The sequence below is a fragment of the Syngnathus leptorhynchus genome, chromosome 1 (genome assembly GCF_054491065.1).
Source record: "Syngnathus leptorhynchus isolate UIUO chromosome 1, UIUO_Slep, whole genome shotgun sequence".
Taxonomy (NCBI): Eukaryota; Metazoa; Chordata; class Actinopteri; order Syngnathiformes; family Syngnathidae; genus Syngnathus; species Syngnathus leptorhynchus.
Window position 1 is genome coordinate 9,885,394 of NC_141195.1, and position 24,468 is coordinate 9,909,861.

The 24,468-nt window shown below is 41.8% G+C and overlaps 1 protein-coding gene across 1 annotated transcript; it reads left to right on the forward strand.

The window, feature by feature from the left end:
- The first annotated feature begins 276 nt into the window (after positions 1 to 276).
- On the forward strand, positions 277 to 24,032 carry LOC147061874 (pleckstrin homology domain-containing family G member 4B-like). Its single transcript, XM_085914499.1, has 25 exons — positions 277 to 528; positions 6,620 to 6,761; positions 12,411 to 14,143; positions 14,219 to 14,404; positions 14,524 to 14,644; positions 14,851 to 14,944; positions 15,349 to 15,435; positions 15,502 to 15,618; positions 15,787 to 15,885; positions 16,006 to 16,157; positions 16,257 to 16,395; positions 16,476 to 16,598; positions 16,889 to 17,086; positions 17,231 to 17,886; positions 18,056 to 18,481; positions 18,708 to 18,957; positions 19,047 to 19,136; positions 19,689 to 19,952; positions 20,104 to 20,274; positions 20,398 to 20,575; positions 20,649 to 20,765; positions 21,195 to 21,443; positions 21,610 to 21,824; positions 22,770 to 22,824; positions 23,227 to 24,032. Exons 3-24 carry the CDS (start codon positions 12,649 to 12,651, stop codon positions 22,803 to 22,805), a joined length of 5,463 nt encoding a protein of 1,820 aa, XP_085770625.1. The 5' UTR covers positions 277 to 528; positions 6,620 to 6,761; positions 12,411 to 12,648; the 3' UTR covers positions 22,806 to 22,824; positions 23,227 to 24,032.
- The last annotated feature ends 436 nt before the right edge of the window (positions 24,033 to 24,468 follow it).

Below are 24,468 nucleotides of genomic sequence, written 5' to 3' on the forward strand. Positions count from 1 at the left end.
AGAAGCATCAACATAAATGCACAGTTCATTTTTGGACCACAAAATAATATGCATTGAAATTTTAAAATTATGACACCATACAACCAACACGTGGTACTTGGCCACACTTTGCCAGAACGTTTAGACTCTAAACTTTAGAGTGTATTAAGTTATGTGGACGGCATTCTCATGTTTATAAACGATCAAACTAAGGTTGCATTTTAGATTTATCCTGAAATATCACCGGAAATCCCAACAGTTTAATAGTTTAGAATATCCATGGCAATGCAAATCTTAGAATATTTATCTTCCAGTATTGTTCCAGGGCCATTTAGTCTGTGCACGTACCCTTTTGCGCGCTCTCGTCACTTTGGTTTTACACATACCGGGGGAGACCAGCAAGACCTTGGACCAGCGACCACCCCGCAACCCCACCCACTACTTTCTTCCCTCGTTTCCGAATAAACGTCGAGAAAGACGATCGAATCTTCCTTGATGCTTCCTCAATGCATCTTTTTGTACAGCTCCACCATCTCCACAAAACACCAGGTAAGACTCTACTTCAATTCAGTCAATTAGCTTCTAATTAATTAAGGCGTTTTATTTCTAAACGATTTTACGATGTACCTTCCTACCTACTAATTGTAGCCAAAGTTACTGTGTGCACACAAGTATTGGGTCGCAGGGCAGGCTAAACATTTCAACGCGAGATGGCGCTGTTTCCCTTTCTGTCTCATATACAGGTTAACTGTTATTTACAAACCATACACAGTATTGGGAGACTTCAAATACAATGTAATTGAATTAATACATCATGTTTTTACGAGACTGATTACTGTATTGTCCTTCTTGGATGTTTTCTTTGAGTAAATCATGCTGTTTTACTGTAGTACTAATATCCTAAATCTGAAAAATGTGTCATTTTCTGTTTCTTCTAAATGTAAAATCAGATCCGGTACATGTTTATAACTGGATATGGATAGATGGACGGGTGGATGTACATCATTCAATATTAGGCAATCTGTCATAACCCTATGTAGGATGTCACAGATTTTCACGATTGGTGACAGGGCTCTGTTCCAATCCCCCACTTGTGTGGATGAATATGCATGACCCAAATGTCATTCCATTTCCTATTATCATACAAGCATAATGTAATTGAAGCCTTTTGAGTGTTCACTGCTCCCGTGTGACCTGAACATTTCACTGACCGGTAGAAGCAGCTGCTACTGTCCGTCTGCGTCTTCTCGGCCGCAATGGTGAGGTTATAAATAAGAGGGTGGAGGTGTTTTTTTTGTTTGTTTTTTTCCCCCTATGTGTGTGTTGTTTGGCCAGCTGTTGAGAGTGTTTGGTTTGTATTCTCTCAGTGCAGGTGCACTCACTGGCTGGTTTCTTGATGCTCTCCTCTGGGTTGTTGAAAGTTTACGTCAAGGCTTTGAGCAAGCTGTTGCTATTTGTGTTCCATTCGCATCACCTGTCTCTGTGCTGTTTCGGCAGGATTCCGTTTTTTTGTGTGCTACTCAAGACATGGACCAGTAGGGCCATGATCTTAGATAGTTCATTCTTTCTTACGTTCAATGGTCAGAAATGTTGATTTATCATGGAAACTGCTTCCATAAATGTGTTGATGGAAGCAAGCACATACTTTTCATTATATAATATTGGAAAAACGGGATATATGCGATATGGTTGTTGAATATCACGTAATCGATATTATTGCAATATTTAACATGTACCTAAAGAAGTGACATTTTTCTATCTAATGAAATTATTTTTTTCATGCGGCAAAATAAGCCATTTCAATGTATTCTTAGCCAATTAGTTGTAATTTATCTTGATAAGCGTTGTGCAAGTTTACATCTGACTGGTCAATCTCAGATGTAAACATACTATCATATAAAAAAAATCACTGCATGTCCTTGCGGAACCCATATTGCATATGTCAGTATTGCGTTCCTGTTATTCTTTCGATATGTACATTGTGCAGCCATTTTTGCTTCATTTTTGCCTTGGTTCTGTTTTGTCTAAGCATACACACGAGCGTGCACACACAAATTCCTCTACAGGAGTGATGCATTTTTTTAAAAGATCTCATCAGCTTTCTTGGTTGATCCTGACAGAGCCACGCATCTCATGATGATTTATGACCAGCAGGGTCACAAGGTTCCACAGCGTCAGTTGGGTGGCCAAAATAGACAGACGGGTCTTCTTTACTCCTTGTGCGAGCTCAATCCATCAAATCTCTTTAACCCCGAGCTGTCATTGCAGTTCAAGTGTGTCACTCATCTTTCATCTCCTAAAGCTTGGTAGACTTGTATTGGGCCAAATTTGACCATTTCTCTGTCTTACAATCAAAGTCAGTAAAGACCCGATTCCCCCCAGGGTCACGGGTGTACTGAAGCCATACCCAAGCGTGGTACGTATATCCTGGACTGATTTCCAGTCAGTCACAGGGCAATTACAAACAACGTTTGAAACTCACATTAAGTAAACTAACACACATTTTTGAAATGGGTGAGGAAGCCTAAGTACCCACATCAAAAAATAACACATCAGCATAGTGGAGAACATGCAAATTTCTCAATCGTGAGGTTCTGCAGTATCCATTTTGTCTTAAGTTTCCAAATACTATGGTTGCTTATCTATACTTTCTGTGTCATCTTTTATTTTTTTTGCAGTATTTACAGTATATTAAGAATTTATCAGCAAAGTAATCAACAACTAGTTTCACAGCAAAAATACAGATAATATTAAAATTATTCTACATTCAAGTGGTTTATGGTCATAGTCGGTCAAACAGTTTATAAGATCAACATACGAATGTCCTATTTGCTGCGTTTTCTACGTAGAAAATGAACATATACCACAAGTTATGTGAAGTAAGTGATGTTTCACTGTCATTAGCTTACATTTGAGAAAGAAAAAAAAATAGTTGCGTGATGCTTCTTTACATCAGGCATTCGTCATTGCTCATTAAAGCTAACACTAAGAATGTTTTTATATTTAGATATTAAAGTTCTTTCGTACTTCTAGGAAACTGTTAAAAGACTGTTTTTACTCCATTGGAAAGCTGGATAAGACTGAGATTGTTCCGTGTCATGGAACGCTTGACGTTCAACTTTTTCTCGTACAGGACGTACATTACGGTGTGCTTTCGAGGGGTGCTGGGTTGTACTGCCAGTGCTGCTTGGAATGCAGCCTCAGTAGTGGTGGGAGAAGAAAAACGAGGAGACACACGTACTGTGTACTAGAAAGGAAAATCTTTTTTTATTGTCTGCTGACCACTTGATTATAGTATATCTACAAACACATGAAAAGACAGCAGTGTAAGTATTTTAAGGTCAAGATGACTGCTGTAAAAATCCAGTCTTTTTCCCACCATTCCATGCTTTGGACCGTGTGGTTAGGTTTTTTGTTGTTTTATTGTTTTGTGGTACTTAGGCATGCAGTTTGCATGACTAAGTAGCCATTTTGAACTTGTTTTGTGGTCTCCATGCAATGATATAGGATTTGTCATTGCATTGGGTCCTGAGATGCTTCTCTCCAAGTTTTTGGCCCAAGTGCAGTTCATTGTTCTTCTCAATATGAGAGATTTTTGTTGTGTTGACGTAATAACTGATTGATTCCATTTGCAATATCTGTCACAAGATGCTAAACTGAGGTTTTAAAAAAGCAAGACATAATCTGTTATCATCTAGCATCCAAAAAAGATGTATTCTCAAAGATGGGGCAATCATAAAAGGGACATTGAATTTGAATCATTTTGCCACTTGGTGTGGACTGAAAATGACATTACAGTTGCAAAACAAACAAAACATTAATCAGAACACTAGTTGGGCTGCACAGAACAAGTTATTACCAAGTAAATTTTGGGGTTCACGTCCCCTTTAATGACTAATAGGAAAAGCAGAAAAATGCCTTTTAGTCCTCAAGATGTAAACAAGAAGCACTTCCCGCGTAGCCTTGCGCTGACCCGAGGCTTGCTCACTGTTGGAAATTTATCTGCAGCTATGCTAAGTGTCGTACAGAATGCTAATGAGGTGTGAGCTGCTAAGTCAGAGCTTGAAGATGCAAGCTTGAAGTTCTGAGGATGTTTGAGCTAAAAATAGACTGCCCAGCCTGGGGTTCATCAGATCCATTATTTGCTGGGATGCACGGTTTGGAAGCACTCTGCTCCATTAAGGTTACAAAGTGCACACACACACACACACACACACACACACACACACACACACACACACACACACACACACACACACACACACACCATATTCTGACAGAGTGCATTATTACAACATGCACAATGTTATGTACTGAGTGGCAGGTTTGTGTTAATCTCATCGTCACACAGTCTGAGCGAAGATGAAGAAGACCCAAAGATGACAGACCACGGCTAATATGATCTCACTCACACGCACACGCACGCGCACACACTGCTTTTGCTGCAGCGATTAGGATTAACTGGTCAAGGCAGGAGAGTATGACTTCAACTTTCAAATATCTTCTGTGCATTCAAATTTAGCTGAGAAGCTGAAGAAATGTTTGCCATCTCTTTGATGATTGAAGGAAAACTCTAGCATCTACAGTATGTGCATGGTGACATGGAGGTCTTTGACATATTGCAAGTCTTCTTTGCTTGAGTGTAAAGTCTATGCATAGTCTTCTTATGTTTTTCTCTCATTGGAGCTTGGTGAAAAGCCATGTTCATATTTGATCAATTCATTCCATAAAAGATGAAGCCAAAGAAGAGAGTTTACTCAAAGTTAACTTGTCAATGTTAGATTGGAATGTAGAGAAATGGGACAAGGGCGAAGAGGCCTTTAGTGCATCCGCTTGATTCAACAGCTTCAAGATACACACACACACACACACACACACACACACACACACACACACACACACACACACACACACACACACACACACACACACACACACACACATAAACGTCAGTCTTCGTTGTGACCATTGCATATTTGTCATGTCACCCAGAAGAGTCATTGCATTAGCAGAGCCCGGAGGAGGACCAGAGCCACCAGAGGACTAAGAGAACAACAACAAAAGCCATAGCAACAAAAATAACAAAACATATAAAAGTTCTGCCTTTTTTTCTTTCCATCACATTGCATATAGTTTGTTTTGCTGTTTATCAAAAGCGCTACAGATATATAGCTACCAGATTATCAAATCCATTTGCAGTAATGTCATTTTAGGGCTAATAAATCCCAACATCCAATTAACAGAACAACATTTTAGCTTGCATTTAACTTGGAGGAAGAAAACATTATAATCATAGTTTGTCTTTTTAAACAGTGCCTTGGAGAAAAAGCTTTGGGAGATGTTCTTAGAGCAGCTCACACAGTTGTCTTAGAAAATGAATCTTTTAAGTATTTTGTTGTTAAGCATTTGGACTTGCTGATGTAAACATTTTATTCACTGACTCCTTAGAATGAGCCCTTGGCTCTTAAGAATACATTTTATGTAGCTTTCATACGAGCAACCTCTCATCACTTTTAACAGAACTGTAATTTGTGAACACACTAATCAAAGGAGAGACCGAACCAGTCGGTCTGAAATTGGTACCACACTAACTCCACAGTGCGGTGAATGTGGTGAGAAAACAATTTGACCTTGAAACGAGTTAGGCAACTTGAGACGATAGAAAACTAACTACAATAGGTGTGAAAGCAATTGACATTTAAACGTTGAGGTTACACTTGTTCACAGAATTCTTCAAATGGACTTTAGTGCGAGTCAGCGTCTTTTTTTCGTCTCCGTCTGGTCAGTTCAAACCAACAAAGATCAGACGTTCGGCTCGTAACAGCTGCGCTTGGTATGACGTTCCACCCAATAGCAGTGCAACTACTATTTAAACTCTTTTTTTTTCCTTCTGTGACTTCATTCACTTATTCAAAACTTCATTTTTGGCCCTAGCACATCATTTTATGTGGCCCGTGAAAGCAAGTCACCTGTGTTAACGTCTATAATTCTTGCTAAGATCTATACGAAAAATTCTAAATGTTACGTGTAACCAATGACAATGTTGAGATATTGCAAGTAGTTTTTAACTTGTAGTTGTTGTGTGTGTGTGTGTGTGAATAATGGGTCAATCATAAATAACATTTTAAGGTTTCCCAGTCGTAGTAGCCCTTTGAGGGAAATTGCAACTACAATATCGTCTGTGACAAAGATGATGCCTGCTAAGAAAAAAAGCATCTTTGCCATACAAATTATGATATTAATATTACTGCCCAGCAACAAGTGGCTGTTCAAATGTGAAAGAATTTCAACTGCAATTCTATTGTTACATTTGATCATTAAAGGCGAGAATGATTTACGTTGTATGCGCTGCTTTTTGGTGAGCATGCTTGCCTGGTCAAATATGCAAATTACAAACTTCTGCAAAAGTGTTCCAGTGAGAAAGAAAAATATCTACGTCCTTGGATTGGCTACAAGCGCTCTCCCGCCCCCCTCTTTCCTTCATTCCCTCCCTTTCTGTCTCTCCTCCCTTTCTCACTCTCTCTCACCTCTCTCACTCATCATGTTTGGTCGTGGTCACGCTGTCACTTTCCGTCCATTCGATACGCTGCTGCAGAAAGAGTGTGCTCAGATGCATAAAGGATCTATCCTTTCTATCCAGATTTTTCATCAAGCTGACGACTTGGCGGAGACATACAATTTGCTGAAAGTTGTCACAGCGCTCAAGCTCGGATAGTTCGGGGTGCCTCAATGAGCGAAGCTGCTATGAAGAGCGGGAATGGCAACGGGAGGACCAAAAGATGGTAATGTGACAGTTTGCTGCTGTTAGTTGCGATTTTGTGAGCTCATAGGTCTTGATAGATCTTGAAATGATCTTCAACTTTCATGTTTTGAAAGTGTCACTTCTTTGCTGGGGTTCATCCTTTTCTTTGACTCCCAAAAATGCCTGTTATAATGATGGTTTAAAAAAAAAAAAAATCAAAAAAATTTATTAGACCCAGACGGGCAATTTAGTTTTACAATCAACCTGTTTATAGTACAACAGTTTTATTTAATAATTGATTGTTTTCTGTAAAACCAGGGGGGGAAATCATCCAGTGTAAATTTATGATATATACTATATTTTATTCATTTTGAAAATTCTGCAATGACAAATAAGTTGGTTGTAAGTAATAAGTAAGTTGCATCGTGGGTGCATTGTTCTGATTGCTTCTTTAACACTGTGACACAACCGTAAAAGGAAATTAACCACTGATGTAAGGTATAATTGTTAAACATAATACACACAAAGAGCATTCTACTTTTTCTCCAGAATTGACAAGGATATACAGCAACAGTTAAATTGGTTATTAATTTTTTTAACAAAACGGTTAAACATGTACATGTAATTCATGCAATCTCAATGTTGCTCAGGCCTCCATGGTAATGCAGATTTTTTTGTAATATTCATACGAGTTTTACTAACTCTCTTATGATATTTACTGTATATTTATGCACCATTTATCAGATGGTAATGTCGATAAGGCTGTTAGCCAACACTTATCTACACATTTCATTTTGACAGTATAGTAGTTGAGTGAAATGGGGGAAATCTTTGCTCAGTTAAATATCAAGTCAAGGATAGAGAAGCTCAGTGTGAAGACAGTTTTAAATAAATCCCCCAAAAAGATTATTTGATGATGAATGATTTACATTCTTGTGTAATTTCACTCTATTGTTGTGGCCAATCACTCCAGAGATCCAATTATTGACATACAAGTTATTTTTTTCATACTTTATGACCACAAAATGTTTGTCAGTCACATAATGTAAACATCTAGCCTGAACAATGCGATGCAGATAAGTCACATACACATCAATCAAACATTTCTGAAGAGAATGCTGTCTTAGAAGAGGCATGTGTCGATAAAGTCGTGAAAACGCTTGTCATTTCGTGCAACGGCATTGTCTTCCTCCATGTAGCCCTGCCAAGTCTTTTATTTATAACGTCTTGACAGGCTGCCATTTGTGTTGCAACATGCATGAAGTGTGACTGAGTGTTGCACGCTTTCTTTTGTCTCAAGGTGACTTCACCTTGCTGAGCATTAGGCATGTGAGTCTCACAGGAGCTTCAACATCCTGACAAAATAGTGACTAGCTGTCACGGGTTGACCCCCACCTCCCAAAAAACCCTCAAGTGATGGCTCTTCACTCCAGAAACTTTGAAGTTGAGGCACTGGTTATAAATCAAGCTACCACTCTATTTTTGTCCTTACAGTGTACAACCATCAAAAATGTGAAGGTGCTCCTTGACTGTGTGTTTTTCCTCCGTGTTGTTCCTTCCACCTTATGGCTGCAGGGAGGGTGTGGCCAACTCACACAGAAGGCTGATTTGTTTGCCACTGCCTCACTGGAATGATGTTATGCCGGGAAGTGAATTTTAAAATACCCGCCCAGCACTTCTGTAGCTTTGACTTGGCGGGACCTTGCATGTGAGTGTGTGCATTTATCCACACGTCGCTGTCCTTGCCGCCCATCATCGGCTTTGGGAGCGACCTCAGTGTTTGGGAATTAACTGTGCTGACCAGGTCACACAAAGCATCATTTTTTTTCTCTTCAGAAAGATATTCTTTGTGATTTTTGTAGCAGTCTGACTCTGCATGCTTATTGGCGCAATGGCTAGTCTAAGAATAAAGTTCCATACTTTTCTTCAATTTTGCTTACTCGTGTTGGGATGTGTCAGATCTGAGGTGTTCCCACTTAGCTATCACATTGGACATAGAATTTTGTCGACTCATTTTCAATTCTCTACCACAGAGGATGCTTCACATTTTACTCACAATTATGTTCTTTGTTATTTTCAGTCACCCATTCTTCTTTGGTCCCAGTTTAAATACAAGAGGGCTTTTCTCTTCAAATTGCACTGCGGTGGAGACGGTGCATGTTGTGCTAAACGCTCACCACAAAATTTTGTAGTTTCATTTGCCATGTCGAATGTAATTACAACTGTCCAGAGCAGTGCTTTTCAAACTTTATTGAGCCAAGACACACAGAAATCTCAGGGCGCACCAGCATAAAAAAAATATCCAAAAATGATTACGATTCAGAGAAGGGATTCATTATGTTTTTGACCTTGAACTAACGTTCTTGACATTTGAAAACTTCCTTGTCACTTCTAATCTGTTTACTGCTCAATTGAATTTTCCTCTGACATTGTTGAGGTCCTCTGTCACTTGTGGTGCTTTCCCTAGTGTCGTGAGAGTTCTTATTCAAAAAGGATTGCTCCAGTGTACCGTTTGAGACAAAAATGATTCACTTACTGGTCCGGTCATTGTTTCGGTCAAAGTTAAAGCTGGTGTTTGCAAATGTTTTAAACACCGAAGCTAATCAGTCGACTTTCACGAAAGACTACAGAAATCAATTAATAATTACTATTGAGAAGCTGAAATTAGATGATTTAGACAATTTTAAGTTTAACGATAGCTCAATTGCTTGAGTATTGAAATAGTTGTCTATTCGTTTGATAATCGATACGCCCAACGAGACGTAGCTCGGGCTGGCAAATTCCGAAACACGGTAAACTAGATTTATACTGGCAAAAAAATGAAAAAACGCCAGTCTTTACACTGAGCACACGTTGACGTGTCTATGAAAGTGCGGCCCTTTAACTTTAGTTGATTGTGATCATGTACATGTCGTGCTTGGATTCCCTTGTGGACATTTTCTCTCCAAGCTAACCTATTTCAACTTTACATTCATTCGATATCACTTTATTTTTGTTCTCTGGGGTAAAAATATGGCTTTACATGATTAATTGTAGTTTGTAAGCAGCAACCCTTTTTAATGGTTGCGTTGTCAAGTTAGCCTTTTTTTCCCCAAGCCAAGAACATGATCAGAGTTGTCCAGAAGCTAACTCCTTTAATATCCTGGCTGTGTGCTTTGGTTGGTTCGTCCCGCTGAAAGATGACCCAGTCTGTGTTAAAGAGCGCTCTCGAGTAGGTTTTCATCCATGAGCCCTCTGTACATTACTGCATTCTCCAATCCTGAGTAGTCTCCCAGTTCCTAGCACTGAAAACCATCCCCACAACGTGATCTCACCACCACCGTGCATTCTTTGCTGTTGGCATGGCACTAACCGGTGATAAATGGTGTTTGGTTTCTTCCAAACATGACGTTTGACATTCATTGCAAAGTGTGCAAAGTCAATCTACATGTAGAATTTTCCAAATTTTAAATGGGAGAACCAAGTTTCATACTTGCATCATCACGTGTTGTGTTCTCGGAAAACTCTGTTCTTTACACATGATTCCAAATGTGAAATTCAGAGATTCATTTTCAGTTATTCCAGTCATCTGTAGGAAGTGTCAAGGAATAATTGCTTTGCAGTTGTCGAAAGGGACCGCCATAAAATTCCAAATGTGCAAAGACTATTTTTGTTTCTTAATGATAGCAGGCACAGGTATTTAAACCATCCTCATTTCCCACAGTGGGTCGGTCATCTTATCTTCAGTAATTCGAGTGTGGTCATTCATTTCAGGGGCTGAGTGAGTGCTAGCTGCAAGCAAGCTACTCTATATACTTGTTGAGCCATGCGAACTTGCAGGAATTGGAAAGCTGTCGCCTGCTTTCAGGCTGAACCACTTCAATAGAAGTTGATACAAATATTGAACGTCGACATTGATTTGTAGAAGCTGAATGAAAATTTGATTATTTTAATGTTCACAAACATTTGGCAGTGAGTCACTATTACCCTTTACTGGCAATATACATAGTAACCCTGCATACTTTCATTTTGGCACCCATGGATTCGCAAAATCACATTTTTATTTTTTTTTCCTTTTTTTTTTTTAGTTTAGCCTTTTGACAAAGACTCAGCAACTGATTTTTATAATAAAACAAAGACAAATTAATCGTCTGATATTCGTCTTAAATACATCATTGTAAATTGTATTTTTGTCTTTTCCGACTTTATTCGACCCTGTCTAATATTTTGTTCTGTGGTTAGAAAAAACAAATTCTACTGCATGGTAGCCATTGTTGTTGTCATTGGTCATATCTGCTCCAAGTGCGATCCTCCTCCCTGTCATCATGATGACCAATATTTTATCCCAGAGGGGCCTGGCAGGACTGAGTCACGGGGCTCTGTAGACAGGCTGAGCCTGTTTGTGGACAATATTCTCAGATGATAATGCAAGGTAATGAGATGGTGAGGGAGGAAATAAACATGCAATGGCAGATGCAGAATAAACAACAAAGTTACACACAATCTACTGTGCGGCTTATTACATGGTGCGGACCGACTATTCTGTGGTATGAGGGGAGGGCTGCAAGTGCACAAAATTGTTGATAAGCAAGGTTGCTTCATCCCGTTTCCCGTTTTGGACAATTCTGTGAGGGTTGCGATATGCGTATTGCATGGGCCAATATCGCGATATAGTTTTGGGATATATTATGCAGCCCTCATGTGGAGTGTGTTAAGAGTGATTTTTACCTTCCCGATCTCAGAAAGCAGTCAGCCGAAACAATATATATATTTTTTTTTCAAAATTACAAACACTCAAGCCTGCCTCCCCATGGCAAAATTTCACACCATCACATTGGATTTGCTCTAATAGGGGCCTTAATCTCAAAACACAAGGGTAACAAGCTTTATTCAGTCTTTTATCGGAAGTAACATGAAAGCTACATCTAAGAAAAACAAATGGCTATGACATTCACGCCATGTGTCAACACTTGCATCTCATAATCACCTCCTCATCAAGCCTTGACATACTACATTTATATACATTAACCTTGAGGTCGTTTGCACACTAAATAAAGTTGATTCTAAATGTGTCTCAGGGGTCAAAGGAAAGGTGAGACACTAAACAGGGGCTTATGGCAGCCTGGAGAGCAGTGACCCTGTTTCTGGGATTGTTTGTCTCCATTTTTGACAGCGAGCACCAAATGTTGGAGCTTGCTGAGCTGTCCCCTCAACAGGTGACAGACCTGCGCGAGGAATGTGACTGGCCCCAGGCACTCCTGCTCATTTTTGATGGAACTTTACAAGTTGTAATTCATTGTATTTTGTCATGTCAATCTGGTTTTACGAACTGATTCGACTATCCAGTTATCACTGCCACCAGCCACGCTTTTCACGAGTGTATCCATTTTGACTCCACTCTTGGAAACAATGAAAATGACCAGCCTTCAAAAACCTAAACACGCTTCAACATTGTATTTTTAATAGCCTTAAAATTGACCATATTGCAAAACATGCCACGCACTATATGACATAATGCAGAAAATAGATTTGTCTTTTTTTTAAAATAAGAAAATTAAATTATATAACGTTGAAGTAGACAAACAAAATGTAATGACATTCAAGCAGTTAGATCCAGTGGTTCACAATGCAGTGTAAGCAAGCACTGGATATTTTGGCAGGCTATAAATATTTTCAATATTCATATTTTTTCTATCTCTTCTCCTTCTAGAACCTGTTGTTGGCGCTGTACTCATCCTCAAAGCGACAGCTTTCTGTGAAGAAATCATCTGGCCTTGTGGTCTGCAGCCTCCTGGAAGAAGAAGTTTAAAAAGAAGCAGTCGAGGAGACCCCAATCTTCATACAATTTCATTTACGTTATACGACTGAGCAGGATGATATCCCGTTACTATGGCAACCGGCAGCTGAGTTTAACTTAGTTGGGTCGACCACCAAGTCCTAAAAGTAGCATGGCCTCTCCTCCTCGTTCATATGCTACGCCTCATACTAATTTACCTGACAATCTGTCATCTAACACTTCCTTTGCTACTAAACATTATCGTGTAACTCAACAGACCTCATTCTTACCATCTTTTTCCCCCCAGCCGTCCCTCTCGCTAGAGACCAGAATATGTCCGGCCAAGCACGGCATTGCGGTGTCTCTCTGCCTTGTGGATACTAGCAACGCTTCCTCATCCAGGCTTGCCAGGGACAAAGATACAGAGGCAGAGCCAAAGCCGATTGGCTGGGTGTCCCCTGACGCATGGAATAGCCGCTTTAATGGCACGGAACTAAAGACAACCATGGATGTTGGCAAGCCTCTAGCATTGTGCAAAGTTGAAGATAAGGCTGAGGTTAGAAATACAAAGCAAGTAAGTCCCTTTTCAGGCCAGATAGCCACTGAGGAAGACTATATTGATATTCTACAGGCAACAATGCTTTTTGGATGCACTGCACAGAAAGAGAAATCGGAGGTGCAAACGCGACCCAAATCACAAACGGAGTCATGTATACAAAGACAAATCAAGCCAAAGCCACGTAAAGAACAATCACTCGTGCATTTACCGACAAAAACACAAGCACACTACACGTTACAAGATGCAAACATGGCAGCTGAAGCTTCATCTGCTCAGTGTGTGAGAACTGTCCAGGTCTCAGAGAAACCCTGTACCCCATGCATGGCCAGGAGACAAGGGAAAATATCTTCCGAAACTCAGGAGTTGAGATGTCATCATCGGAAGTCCTATAAGGCCGCGCTGCGAAATCCTGTTGCTGTTCAGCATGAAGAGGCCAGAGCTAGCATGTTAGGTGTTGTGCAAGAGGATGGGACACTAAAGGAGACTGTTAAAGGTCTGTCTCAATGTCATGACCAAAACATTTGCAAAGAAGAGTCAGGAGAGAAAAACACTGCTCCATTTTGGAGACACGGAGATACAAACCATGTTGTCTATATGCCTGACCACCCAGGACAGGATGACAGAAGGCCAGAACTTCTAACTTACAGGACCACTTTGCCTTTTCGGGAACATTACGAGAAGTGCTTTGTCGGTTTACAAAATGGAAGTAGATCAAGGGATGAAGAAGCTTTGGAGCGCGCCAATGACCCTTCAAAGGCATCTGTGATGTCCACCAAAGAACACAGCGTATCAAATACCTGTTCCCAACATTGCGAAGACCCCCTAGCTACACCAATCCTCGCTGGGCTGAGTCCAACTGTGTCTACTCCTGTTTCACCACGGAAGAACAGACGGGAATCAGACGGAAGATGTTCTTCCCTTTCCACTGCAGTGGTAGACACCTCAGAGAAGTGCCAGTTGGTCCTCGTCGACGGTCCGAATATCAGGAGGGGCCGAAATGAAGACACCTGTGCAGATGTCCCTCAGCTTCACGTGGTCAAATGTAAAAAAAGCACAGCCTTTCGATTGATTTCACCCAAGATCAGCAAAGTGAGGATGGCCATTCCAGGTAGACCACTCACCATCTTCATATTAACCACAGTAGGCTCTACCATCCATTAAAAATGGTTACACCCTTTTACAGATGGGGCAAGTAAATCCGCCACGGGTAAAGACGCAGAAAGCTCCTCACCCGGTTCTTCAATCCCAGCAACAGAAATTCGGAGGAATCCTCAGCCGTCCTCCGCTCATCCCAGACCGGACCACCTTCCTCTGGGATCTCCAGACCCCAGAGCTCACCCTCTCTATCAAGGAGTAGCAACACTCACAGGCAGGTTCTAATAGTCCTCCAATCATCTGACCATCCACGAAACATGTTGATGCTGGAACATAGAGATAATATCGAAAGGCGGGATGCACTCCTAACTTTTGTTTGCTTGAGCCCTGCAGGAGGCAGAGATAGAGCAGGTAGGGCGATCGCCGAGCTTTACGGAGACCACCAAGGATGGAGCTCTCATGTTACCAGCCAGGAGATCTTGGAGATGTTGCTGTACTTTCACTCAATCATCAGGTGAGACCTAACAGTGCGCCTGCAGAAAATCACTCAATTAGACAAAATTAAATTCTGATTAATTTAGAAGTTTTTGGACATCCGAGTGTGTCTTTTTCTGGCCTCATTCCAATATGGCTAAATGAAAGTATAAGTTCACAATAATAAAGAGGTCAAAGTCTGGGAGTGTACAATGTGATGTCATTTTTGTGTGTGTGTGTCTTAAGGAGAGAAATACGACAAGTTGGGATGATCCTCCTTTTTGATGCCAGGAAATCGCATCCTCTTCCACAGCTGTACAAGGCCTTGATGACATTGCAGGCAAGAAATGCACAAACATCTGAAGTGCAAACTTGACCGCTTAAGTTTGATCAAAACCAAATGACATGCTTCTTGCTAGGGAGGAGTGCGTCTTTTTTTTCTGAGAGCAAATCAGGGGCAAGATTCTGGTTACCTCAAAGCACTTCCTATTTTTCAAATCATACTACATCCTGCGTGGTATTTTTGACATGGTGTATAATTATTTGTGGGACGGTCACAAAAAGTTGAGCACGAATTTTGTCTTCGCTCCCCAACTTTGCATATGGTGGATAAATACAGAATTGGTCACAAAAATGCAGTTCTCTTTCAAATTTAAAATGTCATCTGCAGTGTTGTGTTTTAATGTATTTTACTCATCAATTGAATAATTTACATTAAAAAATATATTGAATGATTGTATTCAGGAGCAGTCTCCCCAGGCAGTGAACACTTTGGTGCTTCTAGTGGACAAAGAAAGCGGCACCCGACCAGAGAGATGCCCCACCATGAAGGTTAGTCCGTCTCTTGCTAATTCATGATGTGAATAGTCGTGATTTCACTTTTGTTGAATCACGCAGACTGAGGTGGTGACATCAATGAAAGCCCTGATGAAGATGGTGGAGGAGAGCCAACGGACTTTCCGTCTGGATGGAACCCTATCCTACAATCACTGTGACTGGGTGGAGCTTCACCAGGTGAGTCGGCATGTTCACCCATCCCCAGGGGCGGGCTTTAGGCATCAGTGTCCGCCCACCAATTTGCTAGTGCTAGACATGATTTTCGAGCCTCCTGTTGAAGGTGGTCTGGAGACACCTTATGTCCTGAATCATGTGACGCAATGACCACTTCCTTGTCTTTTTTAGAAACTGTTTCCATTCGCGTTGGATCTTCATGACGCATCCAGTCTATTGCTGAGGGCAATCAGTGATTTAAAAGCGCCTCGGAGAACCAATTCTGTCCAGGTACTGTATTGCCTGCAGTCAAATGATGATGACACATCTCAACGTCTTGCATTAAATGTGCTCATCATGCTCTCTCGTGATCTCGTGGTCTCACCGTGCAAGTGTACTTTTTTTCTCCAGACTGTGCAGCAGTGTATGAAGGACCAAAGGACTCTGATGCGTGATGTACTGGAGGACAGGCGATTGGTTAACCTACAAAGAGAGGGTGGGGCCATCTTGGTGCGGCTGAGGAAGGAAAGCGACCACAGATATCCTCACTGTGAAGCTCTAAGGTGGGCACAAAATGTATTTTGTGTACTTTCTATTCTGCCTATTCTCATTTGAGTGTCAGTTTTTTTGATTAAACTAGATTGGCTTTGTCCTACATGCAGTGATGCGGTGGACTCACTGACCAGCCTGTACAACCACGTAGAGGAGCAGGTCCACATCCTTGTACAGAGCTCTAACATGTGTCTGGAACATCTGAAGTACCTGCTGCAAGTCAGAGAGATGGAGGGACACTTCACACAAGTATGTCCCGCCATATTTACGATGCCGGGCTTGGCAGATCATTGATGGGTCATTTTAATGATGTCTTTCTTTTTCTATAGTTGCAACAGTGGTTTTATGTTGAAGGTGAGCGTCATCTCCGGGAGGCCGAATCGGTGGAGGACTCTGGAGACCAACTGGAGCAGACCCTCAACAGCTTCACTGCTTTTCTTATCGAGGCTAATGTGAGTCTTGTCTGCTGTCTGTGACTGTTAAGCATGGTCATTATTTTATTTTTTTTGGTCACACACACATTCACACCGTCATATGCGGGAATCAAACTCACTGTGTCGGCACACAAGACAGGCAAGTGCACCCCTACACCATCAGCGACTCCCTTAAGCATGGTAATTAATCACAGAACTTAATGAAATGTGATAGCCGCATGAGCTTTCCTACTACTCGCTTCAGTTTATCACTGGCCACTGTTTGAGGTACACCATCATAATATCGAAACCTCTCCGTCTCCTCCAAGGATCGTCGACACCATGCCATGTCATTAGCGCAAGAGGCTGAGCACCTCCAGCAGGCTGGAATGTCATACCCAGAGACACAGGCGTTCAGCAACCAGGTCTGCGCGTTCAAATCGGACCTGGACCACTTCCTGTGTAGAGCGGAGGCATGTGGTCGGGAACTGCAGATCATGGTCAAAGTGTGTGATTTTTGTGAGCAGGTAAGTGTGCTTTATATTATTGTGCCATCAGTATGTCAAAATTAGGGAAAAGGGAAAAAATCCTGTTTTCTTTATTGATGTATTTTGATTTATTCAGCATAGCAATGAAAGTTCCATCGTTATTTCTTTTTTTTTTTTTTACAGGCTACATCTCTGGCTGTTGAATGCATTGACTATCTGAACCAAAATGCCACCACAACCCTTCCAACTCAATCCTGTGGTCTAAGAACAGCCCTTGTCAACCAAACCTATCAAAACAAAGACACGGGACCACGCAGCAGCCAGTGTGACGTCCACACAAGCGTATTGGCATCAGACGACGACAGCTCTGTCCTCCAACTCTTCCAGAACAAGTTCCTTCGGTTCAGCCTAGAACATTTTCAGGAAGTGAGAGCCCAGACCAGTGCACTGAGGGGCTCCAGGGGAATGAGGGTCTGGAACGCGGCCTGGCTACGGTGCCAGGAGGCCCAGCAGTTGCTTCAGGAGAGAATGCAGCATATGGCTGACAAAGTCCTCAAGAGTCAGCCACATTGTTGTAGGTGTTGCGGCCATCATTATGTGGATGTGGCCAGCACTCAGACAGCACCACCTGGTCGTCTGGTGGTACAGTCAACAGCAGGGCCACGGCACCCAGAGTGGGAGAACATTGTGTCGGGAGCAGTGGATTTAGTCAAAAGAAGACCGATTCTGGGCAAGAGTAACACAACTGAAGCTGAATTTCAAATGACCGTCAAAGCACAAGATGCAAGTGATAATGGCGACAGCCGGGGATCGAAGCTCACACCAAAATCGTCTCACAGGTACGCAAGCATTCACTTAATTCGAGGAAATGAAGGAAACAATGCTGTAACCGTTATGATGACAGAAACATGAACTGGTGGTTATCACATCTACTTTAAAGTTCAGAGGCTTAGGGTTTGCATCTCAGTCTTGCTGGAGATGTCGGCATTCCTTTTACTCCCTAAATAGGTCAGCGAGGAAAGCGGAACGAGAGACTAAGAGGAACTGGGAAAGAGGTGACCGTGATGCCGCCGCTCTCTCACAGTCTCACGCTGTCGGCTGCCAGTGGTTCCCGTGGGTACGAGGCCTGCGAGCCAAGTCCCAAGATTCATCCCCGACAGCGGTAGAGGTGTCCGAGTCTTCCACACCTCTAAAGGAGCAGATTAGACCGTCGTCTTCCTGCTCCCACCACGGTCAGCCATCTTGTCGGATCCTCCAAGAGGCTCAGAAGTTTCAGCTTTCTCGCCACGGAAGCTTCCGCTCAGAGGGCTCCTGCAATCGCGGGGCTGCAGAAGACAGCGGGGCTTATCTCAGCAAGCACTCCAGCCTGCCCACTGGCAAGGGTGAAGGAACATTTTGTTTGGAAAGGCCACAAGAGGGCGCCAACAATTCTCTGTAAGTGGATGAAGTATGTTGCAGTGGTGTTCGGGATGGATTTGAATAACATGGCATTTTGTTTTCTAATCTTCAAGCTTACATTGAAGTTTGACAGGTATTGTTTTGTTTTATTTTTCTTCGTCACCTCTTCTTTGATATACCAATAGGATGGTCAGCATCAAGGTTCATTCATAAAGATGGAAGAGGTAAGAGCATGAAATGTTTTCTTGCGTCATGTTCTCAGGAGGTTGCAGCATGTCCTGGAGGAGCTGCTGTTCACAGAGCGAGAGTATGTCCGCTCTTTGAGCTACATCCTGACTCATTACGTACCCCTGCTGGACAGACTCGACATTCCCCAGGACCTCAGGGGCAAGCGTGCCATCATTTTTGGGAATCTGCAGAAGCTTCATGATTTCCACAACAACTACTTCCTGCCAGAGCTCGAGGCCCGCCACAGGGATCCTGCTATGGTGGCTCGTTGTTTTCTCAAAAATGTAAGGAAGCGTAATAGACATTATATTATTAGCTGGGATAGCTGGATTGGTTAGATTTGTAAACAATGTAAAATTGTTTTTCTCCACAGAGAGACAGTTTTGGCCTTTATGCACTCTACAGTAAGAACAAACCTCAGTCGGACTCCTTGATACTGCATCATCGCCACGACATCTTCAAGGTCATTTTATGTTTTCTGAATTACAGCCATTTTGTTTGGTAAATGATCAGGTTCCTTCATTTGAGGGTTAGAACACATGACAAGAAAGCCACCCCAAAAAAATCTGTTTTGTTTTGTAAATGATTTGGTTCCTTGATTTGGATGGTTAGAACACATGACAAGAAAGCCACAAAAAAAAATACACACAAAGCAGCATGAGAAACTAAATCATTTGATTAGTCATCAGTGATTGTATAGCTCATGTGACCACAACCCAGGACCTTTTTCAAAACAAAACCAAAAATATTTCATTTTCAAGTCCTTGTGACGCTTAACACAAATGTGTCCACAAAGGTATACAGTTTGTTGTGATTTTAGATACGACTGACATTTTTTCTGGGGGGGTTGTGAAAAGCTACATATTCCCCCTGAAAATATTCAAGACTTTCCATACTACCTTCCCAGAAAAGAAAATGATCCCTACAAAGACATTTAGCCTTTGTTGACTCTGTTATGGATGTTACAGTTGATGCCACAGTCCCTCCACGCTCAAGTCTTCATCTTTCTTCACAGAGGAAGCAGCATGAGCTTGGGGACAAAATGGATCTGTCTTCTTATCTGCTGAGGCCCATCCAGAGGATCAGCAAGTACAGCCTCCTGCTGCAGGACATGCTGGCTCTGACCGCCTCCTACTGGCCACGTGATGTTGTCCACGACCCTGAGCCGAGGGTCCGAGAGGGGGAGCGGGCTGACATCAGGGCTGCCGCTGACCTGGTTCGTTTTCAGATGCGTCACGGCAACGATCTGCTCACCATGGATGCTATCCAAGACTGCGACGTAAGACTGTTGTCTCAAATGGAGATCGAAAATTGGCACTATAGTCTATAGAAAAGCAGGTTTTAGCGCTCCCGCATGCGCTCAACACATTCACTCTTTTTGATAGACTCCACTTACAACAATTAGCTTTTCTTCTCTTCTTTTCTGACAGGTTAACTTAAAAGAGCAAGGTCAGCTCATCCGGCAGGATGAGTTCACCGTTTTCTTTCGGAAGAAGAAATGCCAACGCCGCATCTTCCTCTTTGAGCATCTCATTCTCTTCAGCAAGACCAAGAAGACTGAAATCGGAAATGAAGTTTATGTCTACAAACAGTCCTTTAAGGTTTGGACCACCTAGTTCCTTCTTGTTCTCACAACTTGACTGTGAAGCTTTTGCATTGGACAAATACACTAAGCAGAGATCATGTCTGAACGTGCGTCCCTTTGTATTCTTTCTTTGGCCCAGACCAGCGACATCGGGATGACCCATGACACCGGCGTGAGTGGCCTGAGCTTTGAAATCTGGTTCCGCAGGAGGAGGAGCGAGGACACTTACATTTTGAAGGCCAATAGCGTGGAGCTGAAAAAAGCCTGGACCACTGACCTGGAGAAGATTCTCTGGGATCAGGCAACTCACGGTAGAGGTATCAACTGAATCATGATAACATGTCCGCAAATATGTGCATTGAAGTATGCTGACTGTATTGTATGTTGCAGAACAAAGGCTCCAGGAGCGAGTGTTGATGGGACTAGGCCAAAAAACATTCCTGGACATTCAACCCAGCGAGGCTGCCATCTGTGACCGAGACGTCAGCGGCATCCTGCCTGGCAGAGGTCTGCATCTAGGACATTTTTTGTGGTCACGACCGGGCAGTGTAGGTTTTTGTCTTGGCTGCCCATGACGTTGGTCCTTACACAAATTCAGTATCTGAAAATATGATGGCGGTATTTGGGACTAAAATGAACGCCTCACCAAAATAACTAGCAAGCCTCATTTAATGATACATTTGTGAATTTGAACTCAATATTTCTGGTGACCAAGTTGATATCAGGTATGTCAAACTCACTGTAGCTCTGAGGTCACTTACAGTACATCCGAATTTGTCATCAAGTTGGCCGAACCAGTAAATTCGTAGATACTAATTATTGTAAATAACAAAAAGTTGTTGTTTAACAGTAAAACACAAGTCAACAGAACACACTGTTGTGGTCACTGAGCTCCTTCTTAAGTGATTGATGGCAACTATGCCTGTGTGTTGTCAGTCCCTGTGGCATGTTGTTCACACAGGGTTCTAGAATCCGCTCGCCCCAACTCATTCGGCTCCACCTCCACCACCCTCAGCCGATCGTCTTCGTCGTCGTCGGGCCGCGGCTCGCTCTCCCCCGCTGGCTGTCTCGGACCCCCTGCTGCTGGCCTCGCCCCCGACGGCGTTCTAGACAATGAGGTCAACGCTCGTCATTGTCTTCTTCACCGGGACTGTGAACGCTGGAAAACGAACCATCGTCCGCTGAGTATGTTTGACATACACCACTTCTGAGTTAGCAAAATAACACCGATCAATAATTTTTTTTTCCAAAACATTTTCCTCCGTTGATACCAAATCTGTCCATGTTTTGTTTTATAGTTTTGTATTTTCAAGTAGAGCGTTTTTAATCTTTCATTACTTTGTGGACACAGAAGATTCATCTGAGGAGAGCGCCAAGGTTTTCTTCAGTGACTCGGAGCACAGTTGTCTGTCGGCCCTCGGTGGGGAGGTTGTGGACTCCTCATCATCACTGGGCTCCCACAGTCCCCAGGGCCGCACATCATTGCGTCAGATGAAAAGCTCACCAGCACTCAATAGGAAGAATGCGGCCAATGAAGCCAAGCCTCCACTCATGGATCATTCTCAGGTACATGGAGAGGGTGGATTGTAAACAGTGATAAAGTGGCAAGAGTGCAATAATAAAACTGAAAACTTTTTGTTCAAAATAAATTGAAGTTCAAAGTAATACAGGTTAGGCGTGGCCGTGGGTCAGTGGGAGAGCAGTCGACCAGTACCCAAAGGGTGCGCTGTTCGATTCTCGCTCTTCCCGAGTCATGCGTCGTTGCATCCATGGGTCTGTTAGATTTTCTGCAAATTGAAGTGTAAATTGAACAAGCTGAGAACGTTTTGAATTTAAAACCCTACTTTGAAACCCCAACCCTAGTTTGAAACCCTACCATTTACTCTAGTTCGAAACCCTACTTCAAAACCCTAACCCTAATTTGAAAGTCTACATCAAAACCCTAACCCTAGTTTGAAACACCAACAATAGTTTGAAACCCTACTTCAAACCCCTAATCCTAGTTTGAAACCTTGCACAAACACTAAGCCTAGTTTGAAACGTTCCTTCGAAACCCTAACTCTAGTTTGAAACCCGAACCCTAGTTTGAAACCCTAACCCTGCTTTGAAACCCTAACCCTAGTTCGGAACCCTACATCAAAACCCTAACCCTAGTTTGAAGATCAAATTTGACACCCTAACCCTAGTTAGGTGTACCATATATACGTATACACAGTTCTTTAAAAAAAAATCTATCTAAAATGTTATATGACTGATAAGTTCACTTGGGGAAAAAATGCTTTCTCAGTCATGCATGCCATTTAGTTCCGGATAATAATAATTGTATCAGAGACTCATATACGTCGATACATTGAAATAAGGCCAATATTGTCCATACCCGCTTTTGATATTCACCTCCCTACTAAATTCTGGTGTGTTTTTGCCAAAGGTGTCAAATGTGAGCGAAGCATAATGTTTGATTAACATTTTGAGGACTTGATTTGCAAAATCTGTCCCTGTCTTGCATTCCAGGGAGATGTTTCAATAGGAAAATCAACAGAGGTTTAACCTGGATTCCAAGGACAAGGTAAGCCTATTGTTGTAATTGTGGTCCATATTATTGTGTGCAAAAGAAATTGCATTGTTTAATGCCCCACTGAATATTTAAAGAAAACGCACGAGTGAGGTCTTTCTGTGAAGGATAAAAAAAAAAAAAATCATACTACTTGAAGAAGGGAAAATGTTTCTTTTTTTTATCTATGGTTAGGTTATTATTTGTTAATTGATTCATTCTTGGAAACTTTCTTGGGGCGAGGGTTTCTTATACTATGATAGAATGCTGCGTAATAATGCTTACAATGTTTAGATGTCTTTTTTGACGGTCCTTCTCATTCAGAGTGGATGCCTTGTGGGAAACGTTGCGCTTGTCCTGCCATTTGTAGTCATGCGGTGTGAGCACGATATTAGTTCTGTTTCTTCTCCTTTTTAGTGGCCGAAATTGTGTCATCATTCTTCTTACCGATGTCTGGTTCTCACCGTCCATCAGGCTTATCCACCTCCTAGGATTATCATTTATCACTTTGCTCCCTTCGATGCAACTGTTGGATTTTGGACTTTGTGTGGCCGTCCATCCGGTGTTATCTTATCTACCTGCTAGGATTATTAATTTATCACTTTTGGTTTCGATGCAATTGTTTGATTTTGGACTGTGGACCTCGAAATGTCCTAATGAGAAATCTATTTGTATGAATGGTAACACTTCTTGGACTTGAAAAGCAGTGGCTTAGTTTAGCCTTTTTGTGCTACGTGACGATTTATGAATAAACATTTTTTTAAACGAGAACCACCTATACAAGCATATTTTATTTTGTGTCCTATCAAAATCTGTCTATGCAGGAGTCTTATTGAACTCATGTTCAATCATGTTGAGTTAAACATACGGGACCAGAGTCAAATGCATTTATTTTTTTAATCACTATTTGTTTTAATGACAAGGACATGACTCCAAAGAGAGGCTAAGAAGTCTCTTAATGGACATGCGAACATATTTGTATGTGACTGATGTGTTGATTTTGCTTTGCTTTCCCGCCCACTGTTGTTTTCAAAATATTTGGCACTGTTGATATTATCTGGTCGAACACACATTGTTGATACTGTCTGTGAAAGTGTGAACGTTTTATCATATTTTCTTTCTTAAGGTGTTTTCACAAGTGTGTTTGTTGTTGTTTTTTTACATCAGGTGTATTTTTAATGTTGTTTTGGTACCAATAAAGCGGCCATAGTGCTGTTCGCACAACGTGGAATTTCTGAGATGTCATTTGACGAGCATACATTTATGATGATTAATAGACTACAAATAAATGTCAGGCCATCACATTGTATGAATAGTGAAATAAAATGTTACAAGATACCTGGCATTTGAAACATAAGGCTCCACAAACCTATGGAGATGTTTTTTCTAAAATACGTAAAAACCACAGTACATGCTGCTGACATTTTTCTTTTAAGTCAGTGGTGTCTTATGATACAATTTACAAGTAGCCCGACGACCTCACAAGCATACATTCTTTATCTTCTGAGAAGTCCACTTAATAGCACTGTGACTTTCTGAGGGGTAACTTGCCTCTCTCTAGGTGAATACCAGAAAGAGCTTCAATCCATCTAATTTCAACACCGCTTATCCTTTTGATGATCACGGGGTTTCTGACATCAGGCGAAAGGCAGATTACAC

Bases quoted from the DNA above. Each gene is read 5' to 3' on its own strand.
- LOC147061874 (XM_085914499.1), top strand. From the start codon at position 12,649: ATGGCCTCTCCTCCTCGTTCATATGCTACGCCTCATACTAATTTACCT. The intron at 15,436-15,501 runs GTTAGTCCGTCT...TGAATCACGCAG, and splicing joins AGAGATGCCCCACCATGAAG to ACTGAGGTGGTGACATCAAT. The intron at 18,482-18,707 runs GTAAGTGGATGA...TCATGTTCTCAG, and splicing joins GAGGGCGCCAACAATTCTCT to GAGGTTGCAGCATGTCCTGG.